The sequence below is a fragment of the Raphanus sativus genome, chromosome 1, assembly GCF_000801105.2.
Source record: "Raphanus sativus cultivar WK10039 chromosome 1, ASM80110v3, whole genome shotgun sequence".
Lineage (NCBI taxonomy): Eukaryota > Viridiplantae > Streptophyta > Magnoliopsida > Brassicales > Brassicaceae > Raphanus > Raphanus sativus.
In genome coordinates, this window is record NC_079511.1 from 1182091 (window position 1) to 1200229 (window position 18139).

At 35.7% G+C, this 18139-nt stretch overlaps 4 protein-coding genes and 1 pseudogene across 4 annotated transcripts; 3 read left to right on the top strand and 2 right to left on the bottom strand.

The window, feature by feature from the left end:
- The first annotated feature begins 1035 nt into the window (after nt 1-1035).
- LOC108851869 (uncharacterized) lies at nt 1036-2628 on the top strand. Its single transcript, XM_018625347.2, has 5 exons — nt 1036-1358; nt 1431-1502; nt 1902-1973; nt 2063-2086; nt 2175-2628. The coding sequence occupies exons 1-5, from the start codon at nt 1077-1079 to the stop codon at nt 2232-2234; spliced, it is 510 nt and encodes a 169-aa protein (XP_018480849.1). The 5' UTR covers nt 1036-1076; the 3' UTR covers nt 2235-2628.
- Nucleotides 2629-5780: 3152 nt separating this feature from the next.
- Nucleotides 5781-7941, top strand: LOC130494915 (pentatricopeptide repeat-containing protein At1g06143-like). The gene is made up of 4 exons (XM_056985753.1): nt 5781-6196; nt 6295-6376; nt 6448-6622; nt 7787-7941. The coding sequence occupies exons 1-4, from the start codon at nt 5781-5783 to the stop codon at nt 7939-7941; spliced, it is 828 nt and encodes a 275-aa protein (XP_056841733.1).
- LOC108862209 (putative plant UBX domain-containing protein 14) lies at nt 7568-9285 on the top strand (annotated as a pseudogene).
- A 156-nt stretch (nt 9286-9441) lies between these two features.
- On the bottom strand, nt 9442-10436 carry LOC130494940 (putative F-box/kelch-repeat protein At3g24610). Its single transcript, XM_056985791.1, has 2 exons — nt 10285-10436; nt 9442-10192 (listed from the first exon to the last, which is right to left on the bottom strand). The coding sequence occupies exons 1-2, from the start codon at nt 10434-10436 to the stop codon at nt 9442-9444; spliced, it is 903 nt and encodes a 300-aa protein (XP_056841771.1).
- Nucleotides 10437-11966: 1530 nt separating this feature from the next.
- LOC130508020 (mannan endo-1,4-beta-mannosidase 1) lies at nt 11967-18081 on the bottom strand. The gene is made up of 5 exons (XM_057003104.1): nt 17727-18081; nt 16903-17082; nt 12994-13107; nt 12692-12900; nt 11967-12590 (listed from the first exon to the last, which is right to left on the bottom strand). The coding sequence occupies exons 1-5, from the start codon at nt 18054-18056 to the stop codon at nt 12197-12199; spliced, it is 1227 nt and encodes a 408-aa protein (XP_056859084.1). The 5' UTR covers nt 18057-18081; the 3' UTR covers nt 11967-12196.
- Nucleotides 18082-18139: the final 58 nt, after the last annotated feature.

Consider the following 18139-nt stretch of genomic DNA (forward strand, 5'->3'; position numbering starts at 1 on the left):
GTGCTTGGAAGAATAATTAGTTAGACAAATCTTACGATATGATGAAGAATATGAAATTTGACGAGTCTAAGGGGTTGGGGGGGGGGAATCAAAGAATTAGAGAATCTATAGAAACTTCAATGTGTGGTAAATATGTTGGTTTCAGCTATAATGATTCGCCTATAACTTTTTGAAAAAGAAAGACCAAAAAGAAGAATATAAGAAAGAAGCAGATGTGGAAGAACAAGTTAATTGATTCAATGTTATTTTGAAATTTTAAATTTTTTTGTTTGAGTGTTCTTTATAGATTTTTTGATTTCGACTTAGATGTTACATCTTTGAAAAAACAAAAAAAAATCATTTACAACAACATCCGAAACCACTAAAGTGATGAGTGTATCCAGAATTTGATGAAAGTAATACCAGGAATGTACTGTTATCATATTCAAAGTATAAAATAATGTTGTTATAATCTAATATTTGAGAAATGTTTTTCTCATCTATTTATAGGAAAGAAAGCCAATCTGAAAAAAACAAGCATGCGACTCATCCATTTATCATAAAACCAAAGAATAGCATAGATGAGTGTAACAAAAAAACAGAAAGAACAGGTGTACAAAAGGTGTACACCAAAGTTTAATTTCTTTTTTACTTAATAAATATAGATTCAAAAAATTATCTTACTGAAAGAATAATATGATTTGGATAATAATATATAATCAGAGTAAATAACACAGAGGTTTTTTCTCGTGGTTGGTGTTACTTTGAGAGGGTCTAGTACATCGTTTTTCTCGTGGTTGGTGTTACTCATGTTGATATGTTGTTTGATTTACTTTGAGAGGGTCTAGCATGCTCATGGTTTTGTTTTGTTTTGATTGTACTCTTTAGACGTTAGTGCCTTACGACAGTGATGTTGAAGATGATGCTCAGATTGGTGTGAATAAACAGGTTAATAAGCATCGTTCTGTGTGTTTGTTTCTTGTCTTCAGCTTAGAGTCTTAAAATCTTTTTTTAAAAAGCATGCTCATGATTTTTTTTTTTTGATTTTGAAAGACAACAGAGGTAATTGGAGTAGAACCTACGGGAAGGGGTTCGAGATGATAATCAGGATGGGTTACAACGTTAACATGGGCTTGGGTAGGGATGGTCAGGGCAGAATGGATCCAATTGAGATCACGGTGCGCCCCAGGAATCGTGGTTTGGGCTATCCCTCGGAAGAAGTGAACGATCCAGCACCAAAAGTAGAAGAGATCTTCTTTGAGGAAGAAGATGAAGAGGAGCAGGTCAGGAGGTTCAAAGAGGAAGCAGCAAGTTTGGATAAAGCACTCAAGAAAGAGGCTGCAGAAGCAAACCGTGCATCAAATCCACCAACATTGAAAGTATGTATATTCAATAGTACTGTGGTTGAGAGATAGATCTTAGGTATTTAGTGTTTTATCTTTTGTTTACAGGTAAGAAACCCAACCAAGAAAGGCAATCCTGTCCCTTCTTTAATCATAAGGCCAAAGAACCTGAAACAAGAGGTTTGTGTATATACTGTTTATCTGCATCTGATTGGCTTAATACGCTTGTGTTTTCTTGTCTAGCTAAGTCTCTTTCATTTGCTTTAGTTATTATACTGTTTATGATTGGCTTAATATGCTATCTTTTGCTTGTGCTATTTAAGCATCGTTTGGTGTGAGGCATTAGTGCTCTCTATGAGGTGACAGTGAATATTATTTCTTTAATGAAAATCAGCAGTGTTCAATAGTGCCCTATGATGAAAATATTGCGTGGTGTGAGTCATTAGTGCTCTCTATGAGGTGACAGTGAATATTATATGTTTAATGAAAATCAATAGTGCCCTATGAGGAAAATATTGCGTGGTGTGAGTCATTAGTGCCGTATTTAACTCTTATCAAACAAAACGATTGTGTCTTCAGGTGAAAAAGGCATTAATGCCCTATGAGAGGGACAGGGAAGAAGATTATGATCATGTTGGCGTGGAAAAACAGGTAATTATTATTTTATTTTGTGGGAATAATAGTTGCTTGTCTACTTCTGTGTTTTTAACCTGGGTTTTGTGTTTTTTGTCTCTCGGCAGCTTAGCAAGGATGTGAAACAAGAGGTTTGATTACTGTCTTTTTAACATGGGTTTTGTTATTACTACTTGCTTATCTCTTTTTGACCTGGCTTTTGTGTTGTTTGTCTCTCAGCATCAGCAGCTCAGCAAGGCACTGATGCCTTATGAGAGTGAAGAGGAAGAGGATGATTAGGCTTTCGCTGAGGATCAAAGTTAGCTGCAGACTCCATCTCCTTCAAGTTTGATTAGACTTTTCTTTGACCATTCAAAACAAAGTTAGCTGCAGACTTTTCTTTGCAGTACTTGTGATGCTCTCTGCAAAACAAATGTTTACTTGGAGAAAAGCTATACACTAATGGAAATAAATAAACGTTTGGGTGAGATAATGAATGTGGTTTTTAATAGGCTAGATCTCTTCTTTGCTTCTTCCTTGTTTTGAGCTTCTTCAAATCTTGCAAACTTTCTTTATGGTTGGTGATTTGTTATTCGTACCAGATCTTTTCTTCTAGAAAGTGGTGTATTTCTGTAGTTCTTTCAGCAGATGTTCTTGGTGTTATATATTCTAAGAAACTGATCATTTCTTGTCACTTCCATTTTTAGACAAGATTAATACTTGTTTATAGAGAAGATAACATTTTCATGAATTCCAATTTAATAACTAAATCCATTTATTATATTTTATATTATCTTAACTAAAAGTAACATTAACTTTAACTATTATCTTCACACTTCAATTATTTATTTCATTATTATATTTAAAATTATATATATTTGTTTCACTATTAAAAATCATAAAAATGTAAATATTTTACTTTTAAAAATATTACTTTTTGGTGATAAAAACTAGTATTTGATTGTGTTTGACATAAAAATGATTATTTTCAATCTTATATGTTTGTTTATTGCAAAAATTATAATGTCTGCTACTCCACTTAACTACCGTTGTTTAACTTATCGTAGTTAAGACCCAAATAATTTATGGTACCCCACGTTATAAAACTAGAAATAATCAAACGGAAAAAAATAGTTTTAGAAACAAACTCAAACAATCAGCAGAGCATATCACTTGCCAAAATCCCGACATAGTAGTAAGCACCAAAATTACAAACACAGTGTACTTCTCATATGAGGGAATTCAAAAGAGTATTACTGAACCTTTGATTAACTCGAGGGCTAAGGTCTCTCCAAAAGCTGAGAGTGTTCTTGAAGAATCGACAGTTAGAACTGGTAACAGGCATAACTCACATTGCCAACGAAATCGGGAGGGGCGCACGTTCACGTTCCGTTGAGAATGCGTGTGATGGTGAAGGTCCGATGATTCGCCGTGAAATTGTATGCACTAACCCGGACTTTAAATGTGAATTTCCTTCCATGTCCAAAATAGAAAGGGGGACCTAAGTATCCTCAGGGTTCACACCTTCTTCAGCTTAGTTGTCAAATAATAATCAACGTGTTAGAATCTTACACGGGAAGACTAATCCGAGAGTTAGTATGGCATCTTAACAACATATGACCAGCTTCATTTGCTTTGAGTTTATGAAGCTTCGTCATCAACCCATCAAAACAAATGAATACTCCCTCAGCAGGTTTATGAACCTTCCGTTTAGGGTCCTGTAAAAACCAAAGAAGAATAGTATATTAGGAAAAACAATATCTCCCAATGTTTTAGACACTTTATAGGGACTTCACTTCCTCAACACTCTATGAACTAAGAACTATTGTCAAACGTTACCAGAATTGACTCGTTTCATATAGAAAAAATCTATTAAAGGCTGCAGTCAATTGATTTTGTATACAACACAAATTGCTTGCATACATGTCCAGTTCAGGAAAGACAAACCAAAGGCTACCTTTCTTTTGGTCGCTAATGCGTAGAAAACTGGTATGCCTACAAGGTTTTCAAGCAATGGACTTTTGTCTCTTTTTTTTGTCCTTCAGTGAGAGAAAATTATCAGTTTAGGAGATCTTTTCATAATTACAATTGTGAAGTGCATTGAAAATTAGTAGACACTAATTAGCTAGGCAAGAATCAGATACTTTATATTGGAATATTGGAGAATAGGTTTTAGGTAAAATATTTATTTGATTTTCTGCAAGATGCTTTGTGAAAGGAGCTGAGCTTTGGGAAATATAGGGGAGAGGAAACAACGTTTGTGATTTGATGGAAAATGAGATCTCGATGTGAATGCATTGTTTTAACTAAATAATTGTTTTGTTATTGTATTAAAAGATTTCCTAAACTTTCTTTCAGAAAGATTAATTTGCAGAAATATTTCAATTAATATGATTCAATATCAGCTAAAGCGACAGCTCTGTTTCTGCATTCCCTTATGTAATTACCTAAGTATGATTACATTGATAACACTTCACAAGTTGACAGTCTGGCTACCTTCTTCCTTAGTAACTCCATCAGATACCTATTAGACCTTTAGAAAACAGTGTAACATACAGCTTTTAACTTCTCAGACCCACCCATAACCCACATCAATTATTATTATGGATAAATCTTAAAGCAGTCTATACTTCACACCTGCTCCTCCAGCAACTTCTCCACGAAAATATCTATACATGTCATCAAAACTGATGCGCATAAAAATCAACAACCTAAGAGTTCTATTTTAGGAAGTTTAGGTTTACAAACGATCAACGAGAGATGAAAAAACTGGAAAATATGTTTATGTAGCATCGGTTATGCATGTGACAACACATTGACCTCCCAAATTAATAAGATAGTAACAGTTATATGAAATACATATGGGACAAGATGAGGTCCATGATCCTTTGAAAAATTAAACACATATATCTAAATCTCACCAGAACACGAACACAAAGTAAAAAACCATGTGACCAATTGGTATGATCTTCCAAATTAATTAGTATAATAATATCATACTTTGAAACACTTAAAAATGTATTGGCTATTCTTACTAAACTAATATTTCTTCAACTCTATCAAAGTGAAATAAAAAACAAAAGAATAAATATAAACCATAATATTTTTCTTAATTGATTATTAAAACTTTTGTGTTCTCTTACAAAAAAATTAGTGGTTCTTTCAACTCAAACAAACAAAATTTAATGAGATTTACAATATGATATTAGAACGAAGATTATATTTATTGTGTTAATTTTAAAGTATTTTTCAAATGTTTATAAAACTAAAATAATTTTATTATAAATGATCCGCCCGTAACCCTCAGTAGTACTCTAATTTAGTAACTTCAACACTAGCTCATAGGTCAGATATATACATCTTTTGGCATCAACACTAAAAAGTTAAGCTATTAATTAAATATAAGCATGAAGACACATGTATTGTGTAACTTGGTTTCTTTCTTAGTATTGTTATTTTTATTAATTAAATATGTAAACGTATGGTGTGAGTATTATCAATGGTTTTGTTACTTTTGTATAATATTTTCGTCAACTCTTCTACGTGTGATATACCCAAAATTGTCGGCCCAAATTTATTTTATTGGGCCATGAGTTAGGCCGTATAACGAATAATATGTAATGAACCTAAATACGAAGCTTATGGGCCCATTGAAGAGAACAGCCGAAAAGACGAACCCAAATACGAAACTTATGGGCCCATTGAAGAGAACACCAAAGTCTCTTTTGTCTGAAAGAAGTTCATATCCGATGAGGAAATCTAACAGGTGAGCGAGAGAACAGCTTGTCGGAGATAAGAGTGTTGACAAAACTGAGAAAAGTCTTATCCTTCTCGCGGGCGATCGCCATGGATTTATCACTTCTCTGTCCGACGTCGACGCAGCCATTACTATCCTCATTCTCAAATCCATTTCCTCGTTCGCGTCCTTACAAGCCTCTCAAACTCCGCTGTTCCGTATCCGGTGGATCCGTTACGGCGGATTGCGTGATCGTCGGCGGAGGAATCAGCGGCAAATTCATTGCTCAAACGCTCGTGACGAAGCACCCAGACGCCGCGAAGAATGTGATAGTGACGGAGGCAAAGGATCGTGTATGCAACAACAACAAAGCTGAGTCTACTTCTTCCTCCATTCTCCTCCTCTTCGACCTATCTCGCTTCCGCAGCGACCCTCCTACGGCTTCGTCTCAAAGCGTAAGCTTCTCTTCCTCTGTTTCATACCGAATCAAAGCAAAGAGATTGAATAAAAGCGCATATGTACATATGTGAGTTTGGTGTGAGGGTTTTCGAAGGTGTGCCGAAGTGGAACGTTGCTGCTTGGGGGAGTTTGGTGTCTGGTTTTGTGAATAACAATCGGTTTTAGTGATGTGTTTGGTGAGATGGAGATTCATGGTGTGGAGGTGAACGAGATGATAATGGTGGATCTTCTTGTTGGTGTGGGAGATGTAAAGACGCTGAGAGAGGGAAATGGTTTCATGGGCTTCTTAAAGAGTTAGGCTTTGATCCGTATTTACAGTCGGGAGATGGTTTCAATGTGATCTTGGCGACGAGTCTCGTTGATATGTATGGGAAATGCGGAGAGTTGGGGACCGCGAGGTATCTGTTCGACGAAATGCCTAAGAGAAGTTTGGTTTCTTGGAATTCGACTATTACTGGGTATAATCAGAGCGGTGAAGCAGAGGAAGCGATGCGTATGTTTTTGGATATGCTCGCTTTGGGTTTCTCTCCTGATAGGAGCTGAAGTAATAGCACACTTGGCTTGCCTTCTTTCTCGATGGGATGATAAGGTGACAACTTTCTTTCTGGTTTAGCGTTAATGGACCAAGGTGACTTGAGTATCTAATAAGATCTTTTTTGTTCTCGATTGATGATAGGCTATTCCGTAAATCCATATTTGGTGCAGCCGATGAAATTGAACTGAAGTTTATGAATAGGTTTTTACATATACAATAATACATATTATTTTGTTTGGGATAGTTCACATTATTCGTGTTTTAACTAATAGAGATGATATTTTCTTGTTGTTAGGAGAAACCATGAGGATGTAAATCTCTTCAGTATCATTCTCAACCAAGAGATTAGAAAATTATCAAATTAACTCTTAACTTTAACTATTATCTTCACACTTTAATTATTTATTTCATTATTATATTTAAAATTATATATATATTTGTTTCACTATTAAAAATCATAAAAATGTAAATATTTTACTTTTAAAAATATTACTTTTTGGTGATAAAAACTAGTATTTGATTGTGTTTGACATAAAAATGATTATTTTCAATCTTATATGTTTGTTTATTGCAAAAATTATAATGTCTGCTACTCCACTTAACTACCGTTGTTTAACTTATCGTAGTTAAGACCCAAATAATTTATGGTACCCCACGTTATAAAACTAGAAATAATCAAACGGAAAAAAATAGTTTTAGAAACAAACTCAGACAATCAGCAGAGCATATCACTTGCCAAAATCCCGACATAGTAGTAAGCACCAAAATTACAAACACAGTGTACTTCTCATATGAGGGAATTCAAAAGAGTATTACTGAACCTTTGATTAACTCGAGGGCTAAGGTCTCTCCAAAAGCTGAGAGTGTTCTTGGAGGATCGACAGTTAGAACTGGTATCGGCGGAAGCGTTTAATTACCAACGGAACGTACTGCAACCATTCTGAGGCATTCCACGTCCGGAAGGAAAGGGACCCAGTAGTACGTCTTATGTGTGAGATCCAGGTGGGATAAGGCTGTGAATTCGGAAAGAATAGATGTTTTGATATGGTTAAAGGGATGCCCATTCTCCAAAGAAGTTGAGCTGCTGACTTTAAGAAGAGATGTTTTGGATTGGTTATGTAGGTCTTCTTTTCGACTTGAAGCTCAAGAATTATGAGGTTGTTACAGTGGTGAAAGGTACTGGGATAGTGGAAAACTACTTATTTGGGAACAACCCTGAAGCTTATTACAAGCTGGCTAGGAAACTTGAAACTAAAGACTGGTCTAGGCACAGATGAGTACGAGATACTTAATCCTAAATGGTTAGATCGATTTTGAAAAAATGTTACTGGCTGGTTATTTGGAGAGAAGGGAATCAGTAGTTTGTCTGTGGTTGCGTGGGATCCTGGTGGATTCTCAGTTTCTCAAGATCACATATTGCTGGGAAAATTTATGAGAGCACGAAAAGCCAGCTTGGAAAAACTATTGCGGATCCATGGAGATGATCGAAGTTGATTCGAAAGTAGCATCTGCTTTGGAAGGGAATCTTACAAATGGTTTCTTCATTATTGGGAGATAAAGGGCCGAAATGCAGATCAGTTTTCAAGAGTGAGAACAGATATGAAAGGGATCCCGATCCTTGTGTACGGTTTAATCAGCTTCAGCAACACCTGTGTTCTCACCTTCTTCAGCAGATCTTCCATGTAGTTTCTGATGAATGGATCGTCCATTATTGTCTTCTACATTCCAAGACTATTCCATTTTAGTAACCATCGTTTTCGTTTTAATAAGATGTTACAAGATGTGTTTAAGATAAGATGTACATGTATTTTATTTATTTTCTGTATGGAATACACTTGTAGCTTTACAAAAACAGGTTTGTCTCAAGGGTCTTGTCTAAGAAATACTGTTTCGGACAGAAAATTATGGGCTAATGAAGTCGTTTCTCAAGCCATCGAGTCTGTCTTCATCTTATCTCAAGTCTATGATGATACCACCGAAGGAGAGAAAATCTCTACTTTCTACCGCATCGAATATTCTCCTCCTGTGGTGCTTCTCATCAATCCCGTCACTGGTCAGAAGATGCGTTCTTGGAGCGGCGTGATCGAAGCTCATGGTTTTGTGGAGGATTTGATGAAGTGCATAGATCATGGTCCTCATGAATACATGGCTTCTCTAACAAGAAACACACGTATTTGCTCTGAAAGCAGCCAGACTGGAGGATGAGACTTGTTCTTCAAGCTACCAGACTATCAGTCACATTGTGGCACCGTCTTGGGGGGGGGCGAATTTGAAAATTCTGCAGAAGTGAAGCAGGATGAGACTTGTTTAAGGTAATCCAGATTTAACAGAAGAGCCAAAGGGAGACAGACTGTGATAAAAGCGTTGTGTGCAGTGTCTGTGTTCGGTTTCCAGATGGTAGAAGAAAGCAGAGGAAGTTTTTCAAGAGCGAACCTATCCAGCTTCTCTGGTCTTTCTGTTATTCTCAAATGGTGGAGTCTGAGAAAAAAGGCGTTTAAGCTAGTACAAGCGATCCCTGGTGCTTCCACGTAGGGACTCTGGAGTACGGAACTTTCGACCAATCTGGCCTCGCAAATTGACACCTTACTCTCTTCCAACACTTCATTAAACTCTTTCTTTGACTCCTAAACATGTTCTTCCTCAGCTTGGTATTTCCATCCCTTAGACTGAGTAAAATCCTTCTTCTTAATCTTCATTTTTCACTGAATTGTGATGTTTCTCTTCTGTCTTCAGAAGATCAACAAAAATTGAGAGCGTAGAAAATTATTCGGCAAAAATCAAATAACATGTTTGCAGTATAATGTTATCTTAATCTCAGCAAACCAAAGCTCCAAAGTCTGATAAGCAGGACCTTGGGACCAGAAGATGGCCATCCTCTCAACAGAGAAGCCGCAGATTGTGATGATGTGTTTCTGCTGCAGCTCTTCCAAACCTTTGACTTCCTTCCAATCCAAGTAAGATAGAGAACGCCACAGTATTCTCCCGCCGACACCACGGCAGAAAAATGTCTGATCAAACAAACGCCAATCGTTTTTATTTTCCGGGTCAGATTCTTTTTCTCCGGCTGTCCAAAACTTACATTCACTAGTTAAGAAAAAGAAGATTTCACCATCCTCATCAACCGTGTAGACATGCTTCTCATCGATCACCATAATTTCTTTGATTTTGAGGGGCATCTTGGGGATAGACACAGACAACAACTCCCAAGTTTCCGTATCGATATCATATACCTCTACCCAGTTTGAGTTTGAGGAGGAATCAGCAGCATCCCAGCACCCTCCAAACACATATATCTTTTTATTCTCCCCATCTTCATGGGCGCAACTCGGTGCACTGTGTGATCGATACAATCCAAAAACGTGACTTCCGATGTGGGTTTGCCGTCCACGAGTCCACCGATAGTATAGATCCCCGATTCCGTCCTCACGAAACAGGATCCTTCTAGTGGAGCAGCAGGACACAAGCTCGGATGGATCCGTTTCAGCCGACGTTGCACGGGGTGGAAGACGAACCACCGTGGGTTTGGATCTGGATACATGTGCATAAATACATACACATATGGCTCCACCCTATCCATCCGATACCTCATGGACCAGAGTTTACGGGACCCTGCGAGATACCGGTGTCTCCTGGAGACCATAGATAAGGCCACGAGGTCCAATCGCGACAACTGAGCCAGGCAGTCCACAAACACATCATCTGGCAGCGACATTAACCCACTCACCTTCTTCTTCTTCCCACTACATCCCCGAATCGCACTTCTTCCTTTCATTGGTTGATTGATTACCGGAGGCGAGCGCTAGGGTTTTCTGTGACAGAGGATCCCGACACCAACCTAACTAGTATATAATGTCTGATTGTTCTCTGCAAAAAGGAAAAACACAAAAAAAAAAAGGAATCAACATTGGATTGAATGGATATAACCAAGCGGTTTAGGACGGTTCAATTTCAAAATCTAATTTCAGTTCCAAAATTAACTTTTTTTTTTTTTTATATAGTTTCGAAAAGAACAAGAGGAACAGAAACAGAGTACAAACCAAAAGGAGAAACAAAAGAGGATCCCCATCACAAAACGAGAAAAAACACAAATGAGATACTTCAAACACACAGTCCCATCACCTCCAGCCGAGACACAAGCGAGCCTAAGACTCCATAGTCCCACAAACACATCCTTCTCCATAACAAACCCCGAACCAACTAAGATCTCCTGTTCCTCGAGACCTCCTCTGCAACCAAACTATTCAACCATAGAAGACTACCTTGAGCAACATAGGATTGAAACCTCTTCTCCTTTGTTACACTACGCGCAATCAAGAAAACAGCTCTGTTTGAGCTTCTCTGGACCGCAGCTACTTCCCACACTGTAATGTTACTCAAAGCCTCACCAAGCTCCACACCCATACCACGAAAAGCAGGCCAAGCTCTCAGTCGGTTTACTGCTCCCGCCAACTCAGACGATTCCACATCAAAGGTAATCTTGTGCAATTTGTGAGAAATCATGCTTTCCACAGTCCAAATAAGACCCCAATCTCTTTGCCTCCAGTAGGGATGAGACTCCGTTAAAAGCTCTACGGCTATGGAATAGAGTACCTCCCTCATTATTCCTCATTATTCTTCACCAGACTCTGCGTTCTTTGCCTAACCTCCGACTGATCAACCTTACTGATCAACCTCAGTTCCAAAATTAACTTATTTTATATGTTACAAAGAAAATAATTGAACCGCACTATATATTTCAAAATTGAAACCCCCCTATTCTAGTAATTTATGTGCGTTTCAGTATTTTTTTTTTTACTTTAGAAGTTTAAATTTGGTTGTTTTTGATTCAAAATCATTTTATAGTGTTTTAATTATTACAATTTTTGATATTTTAGATTATTCAAAATAATCAAAACTGAATTTAGCTGTTCGATTGCTTAACCGCTCAAACCTATCATAAATTATATTTAAATTTGATGGTTTTCTGATTCAATATCATTTTATATTGTATTAATAATTACATTTTTGATATTTTAGATTATTCATAAATAATCAAAATTGAATATAGTCGTTCGGTTGCTTAACCGCTCAAACCTTAATTATGATCGTTATCCGGAGTGATCCATAAATAAATATATTTGTTTTGTATCAATCTTAAATATAAGCTCTCTTTTTCACACTGAAACGATTATGTTTTGAACATTACAAAATAAACGTGTAATAATAAAACCAGAGTGGTTGTAAACGAAAAAATCTGTAATATATTAGGATGTATATCATCTGATTTTTTCTACGATATTTTATACTGGAAATGCCTCACACATTGTTTCATTTACTTATTTATTACGTCTCAGTCAAAAAAAAAAACTCTGTAATAGATAACTTCCTACTGTATTATTGTTTCCAATGAAAGAATCAGCAGACTTTACAAACTCAATCAAAAGTACGTATCTACTAGTATACCTTCTAGCTTTTGGTCATGTTCATTTTTTGACATGTATCCTAACTTTTTACATATTATCTGTCAAGTGTTTTTTGGTATCTATACTGTTTTCATGTTGCACTATGTGTGACTAACGGTGAATACTTGAGGTTTCTCAGTTTAATAGACTGCTCCGCGATAAGCCTGGCAGTAGTATTAAGACCTTGTTTCATGAAAACCTCGTAGCCATCACCTAACAGACCAGTTCTATTAGTCGTAAGTTGCCAGAAAACTCCACCAGTACACGAACCACCGGTTCTTGCACTGTCGTAGATCACATCATATACTCTCTTGAAAAACTTGTTCCGTTCCTCTAAGCTGAAACCAGGAAACTTTGAAGATTTCCCAAACTCTGTTATCAGTAAAGGCTTCTTGATGATGTTGTCACAGTCTTGGATGTGTGACCCTATCCATTTGTCCACGAATTCATCTTGTTCTCCTGTTCTTGAGCTCTGTAGTGGTAGCCTGATCTTGTTTTGGTAGAGAGATGATGAAAACAGAGAATGTGTTAAAAACAAGAAACCAGATAATAGACACTGAGTTAGACTTAGAGACTGATGACTTACCAAGAATCTGGATAGATATGGATAGTGGCGAAATCGATCTCCGGAACTTGGTTATTGGAGATGAAATCTGTACCGGTTAAAATCGTACCGCCTGGATTGTAAACCGTTCTTTCTGGTTTAGAATCTCCATAGAACCCTTCAAGTCCTATTTCGAGTAGATGGTTTGAGTCTATGGACTTCACATAACTTGCCATTTCTTTCACCCAACTCTGAACGTGAAAACGACACTTTTTAAGTCACACACCTACGTACATCGGTACATGTTACATAATAAACAGAGAATAGAGAGCTGAGAGAGAAACCTGTAGGATAGTAGAACCAGTGGAGCGAGGTTCATTGATGAGCTCCCATGAAAAGATGGTTGGGTCTTCTTTGTAAACTCGACCAGTGATTGTGTTTTTCCTCGTCAGCACGGTCTGTTTCATATATTGTCAAATCGTCGGTTTAGTTCGGTTGAAGTCGGCAACGAATATTACAAACATTCCAATCCATTGTATTGGTACACTAGTGGTTGGTCCGCGCTTCGCGCGGAAAATCTTATATTTTATTTATCTATATAGTTATATATTGTGTGAATTATTTGTAATTGCTCATTTCGTTATTTGTTTCAGTTGTTTAATGCTAGAATATTGTACTTTAATCTGGTTGTAATTAACTAATTTAATAATTCAATTGTTGAGATGTTTCTGTAGGTTATGTTACACTAAATTTTAGTGGTGGAGGCCTTTGAATTTTTTATATATTCTATATTCTTTGTCACTTTGTTTTGTATTGTCTTTTTTTTGTTGTTCAGATTGTTCATATATATATCTGTATGAGATTGAATTTAGTTTTGAAGATATTTTTATATTTGTTATATCTATAGTTTTCGTTATATCTTGATTAAATATGTTGTTTTTATATTTTTGATTAAAAATAAATTATTTACTGTTTTTTTGTTATATCTTATCAGTTTTATGTATCTTGAATTAAATAATCAAATAGGAAAACTTTTATAAATTTTCTTTAATTTGCTTTGACGTCCTTTGATGAACCGTGAAAATAAAATATTTACATTCTCTTAATTTGTATTCATATGCATTAGGGATTATTTTGAAATTTATATATTTTATATTATATTATGTGATCCACTAATTTATTTCTTTAATTTTTTTTACATGTGATTATATTTTTTTTTGTAAGGACACTGTTATATATTTTATAAAATTGGATTATTTTGAAATTTATATATTTTATATTATATTATGTGATCCACTAATTTATTTCTTTAATTTTTTTTACATGTGATTATATTTTTTTTTGTAAGGACACTGTTATATATTTTATAAAATTGCAGAAATATCGGTATATCTTGATTTTTATTCAAAAAAATATCTTTTGTGCATATTTATGTATATATATATATATATTCTATGCCATTTATATAATTATAGTAATTGAAACCAAGTAAGATTTTATGCCGCGGATGCTATCCCTTTTGGCTTGCCAAGCTTTTTGACTTTGAGAAACTTGGATCCTCTATTTATGTGTATTTTTTATTGTGAATATCTGATTTTTTTTTGGATTACTATTAACCGTTTCATGTGGGTGTATTGCAATGGGTGGTAAATTTTGTTATAAATTGTTTGGATTATGAGTTTTGATTTTGTACCCTGTTATGATTCTGTATCCTTTTCTCTATAAATATATCTTTGATGAAAAAAAAAAGAACCACGTAAGATTCTAACTCAAATTAAGTAAGCAAAAATGAAGTGTTTATTTTTCAGGTGTGTTGGCGCCTATTGATGCGGTGAGGAACACCGTAGTATGTGAATTCATGTAAATAAATCTTATTTAGTAGTTTGAATTCCATTAATAAGTATGCACATCATCATTTTCAAATGAAAAATATAATTGATTAGAATTTGTTGGGAGTGTTTCTTCCTAATCAAACCTTAAAAATCAGGATTGGAAAACAAAAAATAATCAGTCTTTACCGAAACCTTTTCCTCTTCCTTGACTTGAAGTAGTAATTAATGCTTCTGTCGGGTTACATCATTTTTATCAACTCTCTCATTATTAACTTTGCTCTCTGTTTTTTTCTTTCTCCGTCCATCTTCTTCTATTCATTTTCTCCTATGAGGGTTCACCTTCTCATCTATCCCAAACAAAGCATTCCCTTGTACATTTTCCTTAATAGTAGATTTTTCCTTTCTCTCTTGGCTTCTCCCTCGTTTTGTTTCTTACAGAAGAAGAATGCGACTCATTCTTGGGAGCCACCTGATGATGCGCTGATGACGATGAGTGTAGGCAAATGAAAGTAATAGCTGTTTGGAGTTGTCGAATATGTTCAGTAGGGAGGAAAGATCTTGAGCTACATAGTGAGATACTAAGAGAAGTGAAGTTAGACTGAATGGTTACAGTTCTTGTAGTTGTGGTGGCTATAGTCGCCAGTTCAGATTGCTGGAGGAGCCACTCGATGGTTTCACTGTCTGAGTTATGACCGTGTGAGCTGAAAGACATTCGCGACTCACATGGCAGGCATATGCGGCACCTTTTAGTGCTTACAACTATATTTGAATGTGAGTGATTCTTTAGAAGCTTAACTTCCTTTGCCAGCTTCTGAAAGTGATGAAAAAAGTAGGAAAGTCATGAATAAATCAGCTCACTGTAGAGAAATAAATAACTAAGATTATGGGCTGTTAGAGAAGTTGGAGGACAATACTAACAAAAAAAACAATGACTGAACAATAACAAAAAGCAACTAAAATCCACTCAATAAAACAACAACAATAAAGCTAGAGTAAACACCAAAAAAAAAAGATAGAAACGGTTAATAAATAAACAAATTAAGGTAATGGGATGTAGAACGAATGAGCTTGGAAAGTCCATTACCAAAAACTCATCATATGAATCAAACTTCAGGGAGAAAGGGGAAATCAAAAACAATTTGCAAATAAGATTACAGTATTCCAGATCAGAGACAGTTTTCAAATTAACATGTTTTTGACGGCGAGAAACTCTCTGGAATTGAGATTAATAAAAATTGAACACGCAAGAGAGATTAATAGCCTAATATAGGTCGATGTGGAGGATCAATATTGAAAGCAGATCAAGTATTAACAGAGAAGCCGTACCTTTTGCTGGAGCTATTACTCAGAGTGAGATCCTTTCCATATATATAGAAATGATAAACGACAGAGAACTCAAACGGTTAGGAAATAATAATCACCATGAGCCTAGCAAAGGAAAAAAACAAAACACAACAAAACAAAGATTGAAGCTTTGGAGGTAATCAATAAAATCATTTGTTTCATATCTGTATTGGGGTCATCAAAACTCATTCTCATCGTAAACATAGAATCATATAAGTTTGCCCCTGAAAGCAAAAATACACACATAACAAACTATCAAAAAATAAAGACTAAGATGGTAGAGAAATCAAGATGGAGAAGGATATGAAGCGAGATGATTGACTTTACAGTTTTGATTAAAGAAACAAATCGGCCTGAGAAACCGAAGAAAGGAGATTTATTGAAGAATAAACAATGAGAGGACATATTCTCAGAGATTTATAGTCGGAACTTCCGTGGATAAAGCAGGGAGATGATAAGCCTGATTGAAAGCTTGAGAGTGGGAGGAGTAGGTAATCAAGTTAAAGCTTGTATTAATGCAGATTGGAGACGTTACGTTGAGAAGTGTCGGGAGTCGGCTGCTACTTTTTTTGTCGAAGTTCAGAAGATGATGGAAAGCCTACATTTAAATGGGTCTGCAATGGAAATCAAAACAATAGGCTCGGCCCAACAAAATTATAAAATCATTCGAAGAAGACAAGCCCAAATCGTGACCAAATAAAAGAAACGCGAAGCAAACGCGCCTTGTACTTTAAAGATAGAAACGCGTGGAGAACACTTATAACTTACCGAGTTGACACGTGTCGCTAAATGCCCCCTCCCTCTTGGACGACGTGGACGCAGGAAAAGGCAGATATGCCTACTTTATTGTATTAGATTTGTCTTATTGCTGATTCTTTAATTGATTACAGTCTAACACTTGACATGTCATAACCGTCGGTTATCTATCCTTAACGTGTACCCAAGAATCTCAACTATTTTTTTCCTTTAACGTTGCGTATTACATATGACGATCTCAATTTATATAATCGATACTTATCCAGTCAAATTTTGCAATTAAAATTTTTATATTATATCTTTGTTATCTGTTATACTAACCTTCACGTGGTTCTTGTAGTACTGCTTGACAACCGAGTTTGTGTAGAATTCATCCGGTTCATCTAAACCGGCCCATTCCACGTATTTCTTTCTCCCTCCATAATCTTCAAAATTATTTACTAAACTAATTATCAGCTTAATCTTATATCTTCCAGCTTCATAGACAACAAAGTCTAGTCCCTGCTCAGAGCAAACTTTGTATTAGTACTCTCAAAATTATAATAAGCTGTTAATCTATGACTAATTAACTACGGTATATTCCCGAATTAGTCAACAAAGAGGTATCTTGTACCGACTTACATAAAACAATATGATTTACAAAATTAAAAAACTATATATCTTTTGTGATCTCGGCATAATCGCCTTTATATTACCGTTTGACAAGGACACGGCCATTTTCAAGAAAATACAAAAGGTTTGAATTTCTTTTGTCGGAAAGTAATATTTCAAATTTGAATCCTTCAATTTAGATCAACAAACAAGAAATAAACTACAAAGAAACACCTATCAATCTTGATCTATATTTCCGTATATTAAAAAGTAAAATAACTAAAATACGTGATATAAAATTACGAATTTATTTAATAGTAACCCATGGATAGTAACTAACAGTGATCATGATTTAAAATATAAAAATAATAATCTATAAAATTACAAAAATTGTTAAGATCCTATAAACTTGCACAGGTGATAAAAATAGGAAATTTTAGAAAACTTTCATCATTTTGCAATTATCCCTCAAAATCTTTGTAAATATATATATATATATATATATATTACGTGTCTTTGTGTATATGTGTATGTGTATGCATGATGAGGGTTACCTTGAAAACGTCTTCACTATAGGAGCCAGGTGAGATCTGAAGAGGAAGGTAGTCTCCTTCGTTGAAGCCCCAGATCCTAGCAACGTTCATTCCGACGGCTGAGGCTTGCCGGAACGCCGTCGTCACGGTGGTTCTACCTTTAGACGCCGTATCAGCAGCAGTGGTCATCATCCAATAAGCGTTGAAACCGTTTAGGTAAATTCGTTCCCCGTTCAACACGAACTGCGTGCCGTTTCTCCCGACGAAGCCTGCTTTTTCGGCGACGCTAATGCGGTTGTTTCCGAAGAGAAACAGAAGAAGAAAAAAGAAAAACGGAACCATGTTTAACATTGTGAAGCTTTTGCCGACTTGTTAGAATAGAATGACACAACATGAAACTGAAAAGACATTTGTATGTGTTTGTGTTATATATA

Bases quoted from the DNA above. Each gene is read 5' to 3' on its own strand.
- LOC108851869 (XM_018625347.2), top strand. From the start codon at position 1,077: ATGATAATCAGGATGGGTTACAACGTTAACATGGGCTTGGGTAGGGAT. The intron at 1,359-1,430 runs GTATGTATATTC...TTTTGTTTACAG, and splicing joins CAAATCCACCAACATTGAAA to GTAAGAAACCCAACCAAGAA. The intron at 1,503-1,901 runs GTTTGTGTATAT...TTGTGTCTTCAG, and splicing joins CAAAGAACCTGAAACAAGAG to GTGAAAAAGGCATTAATGCC.
- LOC130494915 (XM_056985753.1), top strand. From the start codon at position 5,781: ATGGATTTATCACTTCTCTGTCCGACGTCGACGCAGCCATTACTATCC. The intron at 6,377-6,447 runs GTAAAGACGCTG...CCGTATTTACAG, and splicing joins TTCTTGTTGGTGTGGGAGAT to TCGGGAGATGGTTTCAATGT. The intron at 6,623-7,786 runs GTATGTTTTTGG...TTGGTTATGTAG, and splicing joins TGAAGCAGAGGAAGCGATGC to GTCTTCTTTTCGACTTGAAG.
- LOC130508020 (XM_057003104.1), bottom strand. From the start codon at position 18,056: ATGTTAAACATGGTTCCGTTTTTCTTTTTTCTTCTTCTGTTTCTCTTC. The intron at 17,083-17,726 runs GTAACCCTCATC...TGCTCTGAGCAG, and splicing joins ATAGTGAAGACGTTTTCAAG to GGACTAGACTTTGTTGTCTA. The intron at 12,901-12,993 runs GTTTCTCTCTCA...TTTCACGTTCAG, and splicing joins CTGGTTCTACTATCCTACAG to AGTTGGGTGAAAGAAATGGC.
- LOC130494940 (XM_056985791.1), bottom strand. From the start codon at position 10,436: ATGAAAGGAAGAAGTGCGATTCGGGGATGTAGTGGGAAGAAGAAGAAG. The intron at 10,193-10,284 runs GTATCTCGCAGG...ACATGTATCCAG, and splicing joins ATGGTCTCCAGGAGACACCG to ATCCAAACCCACGGTGGTTC.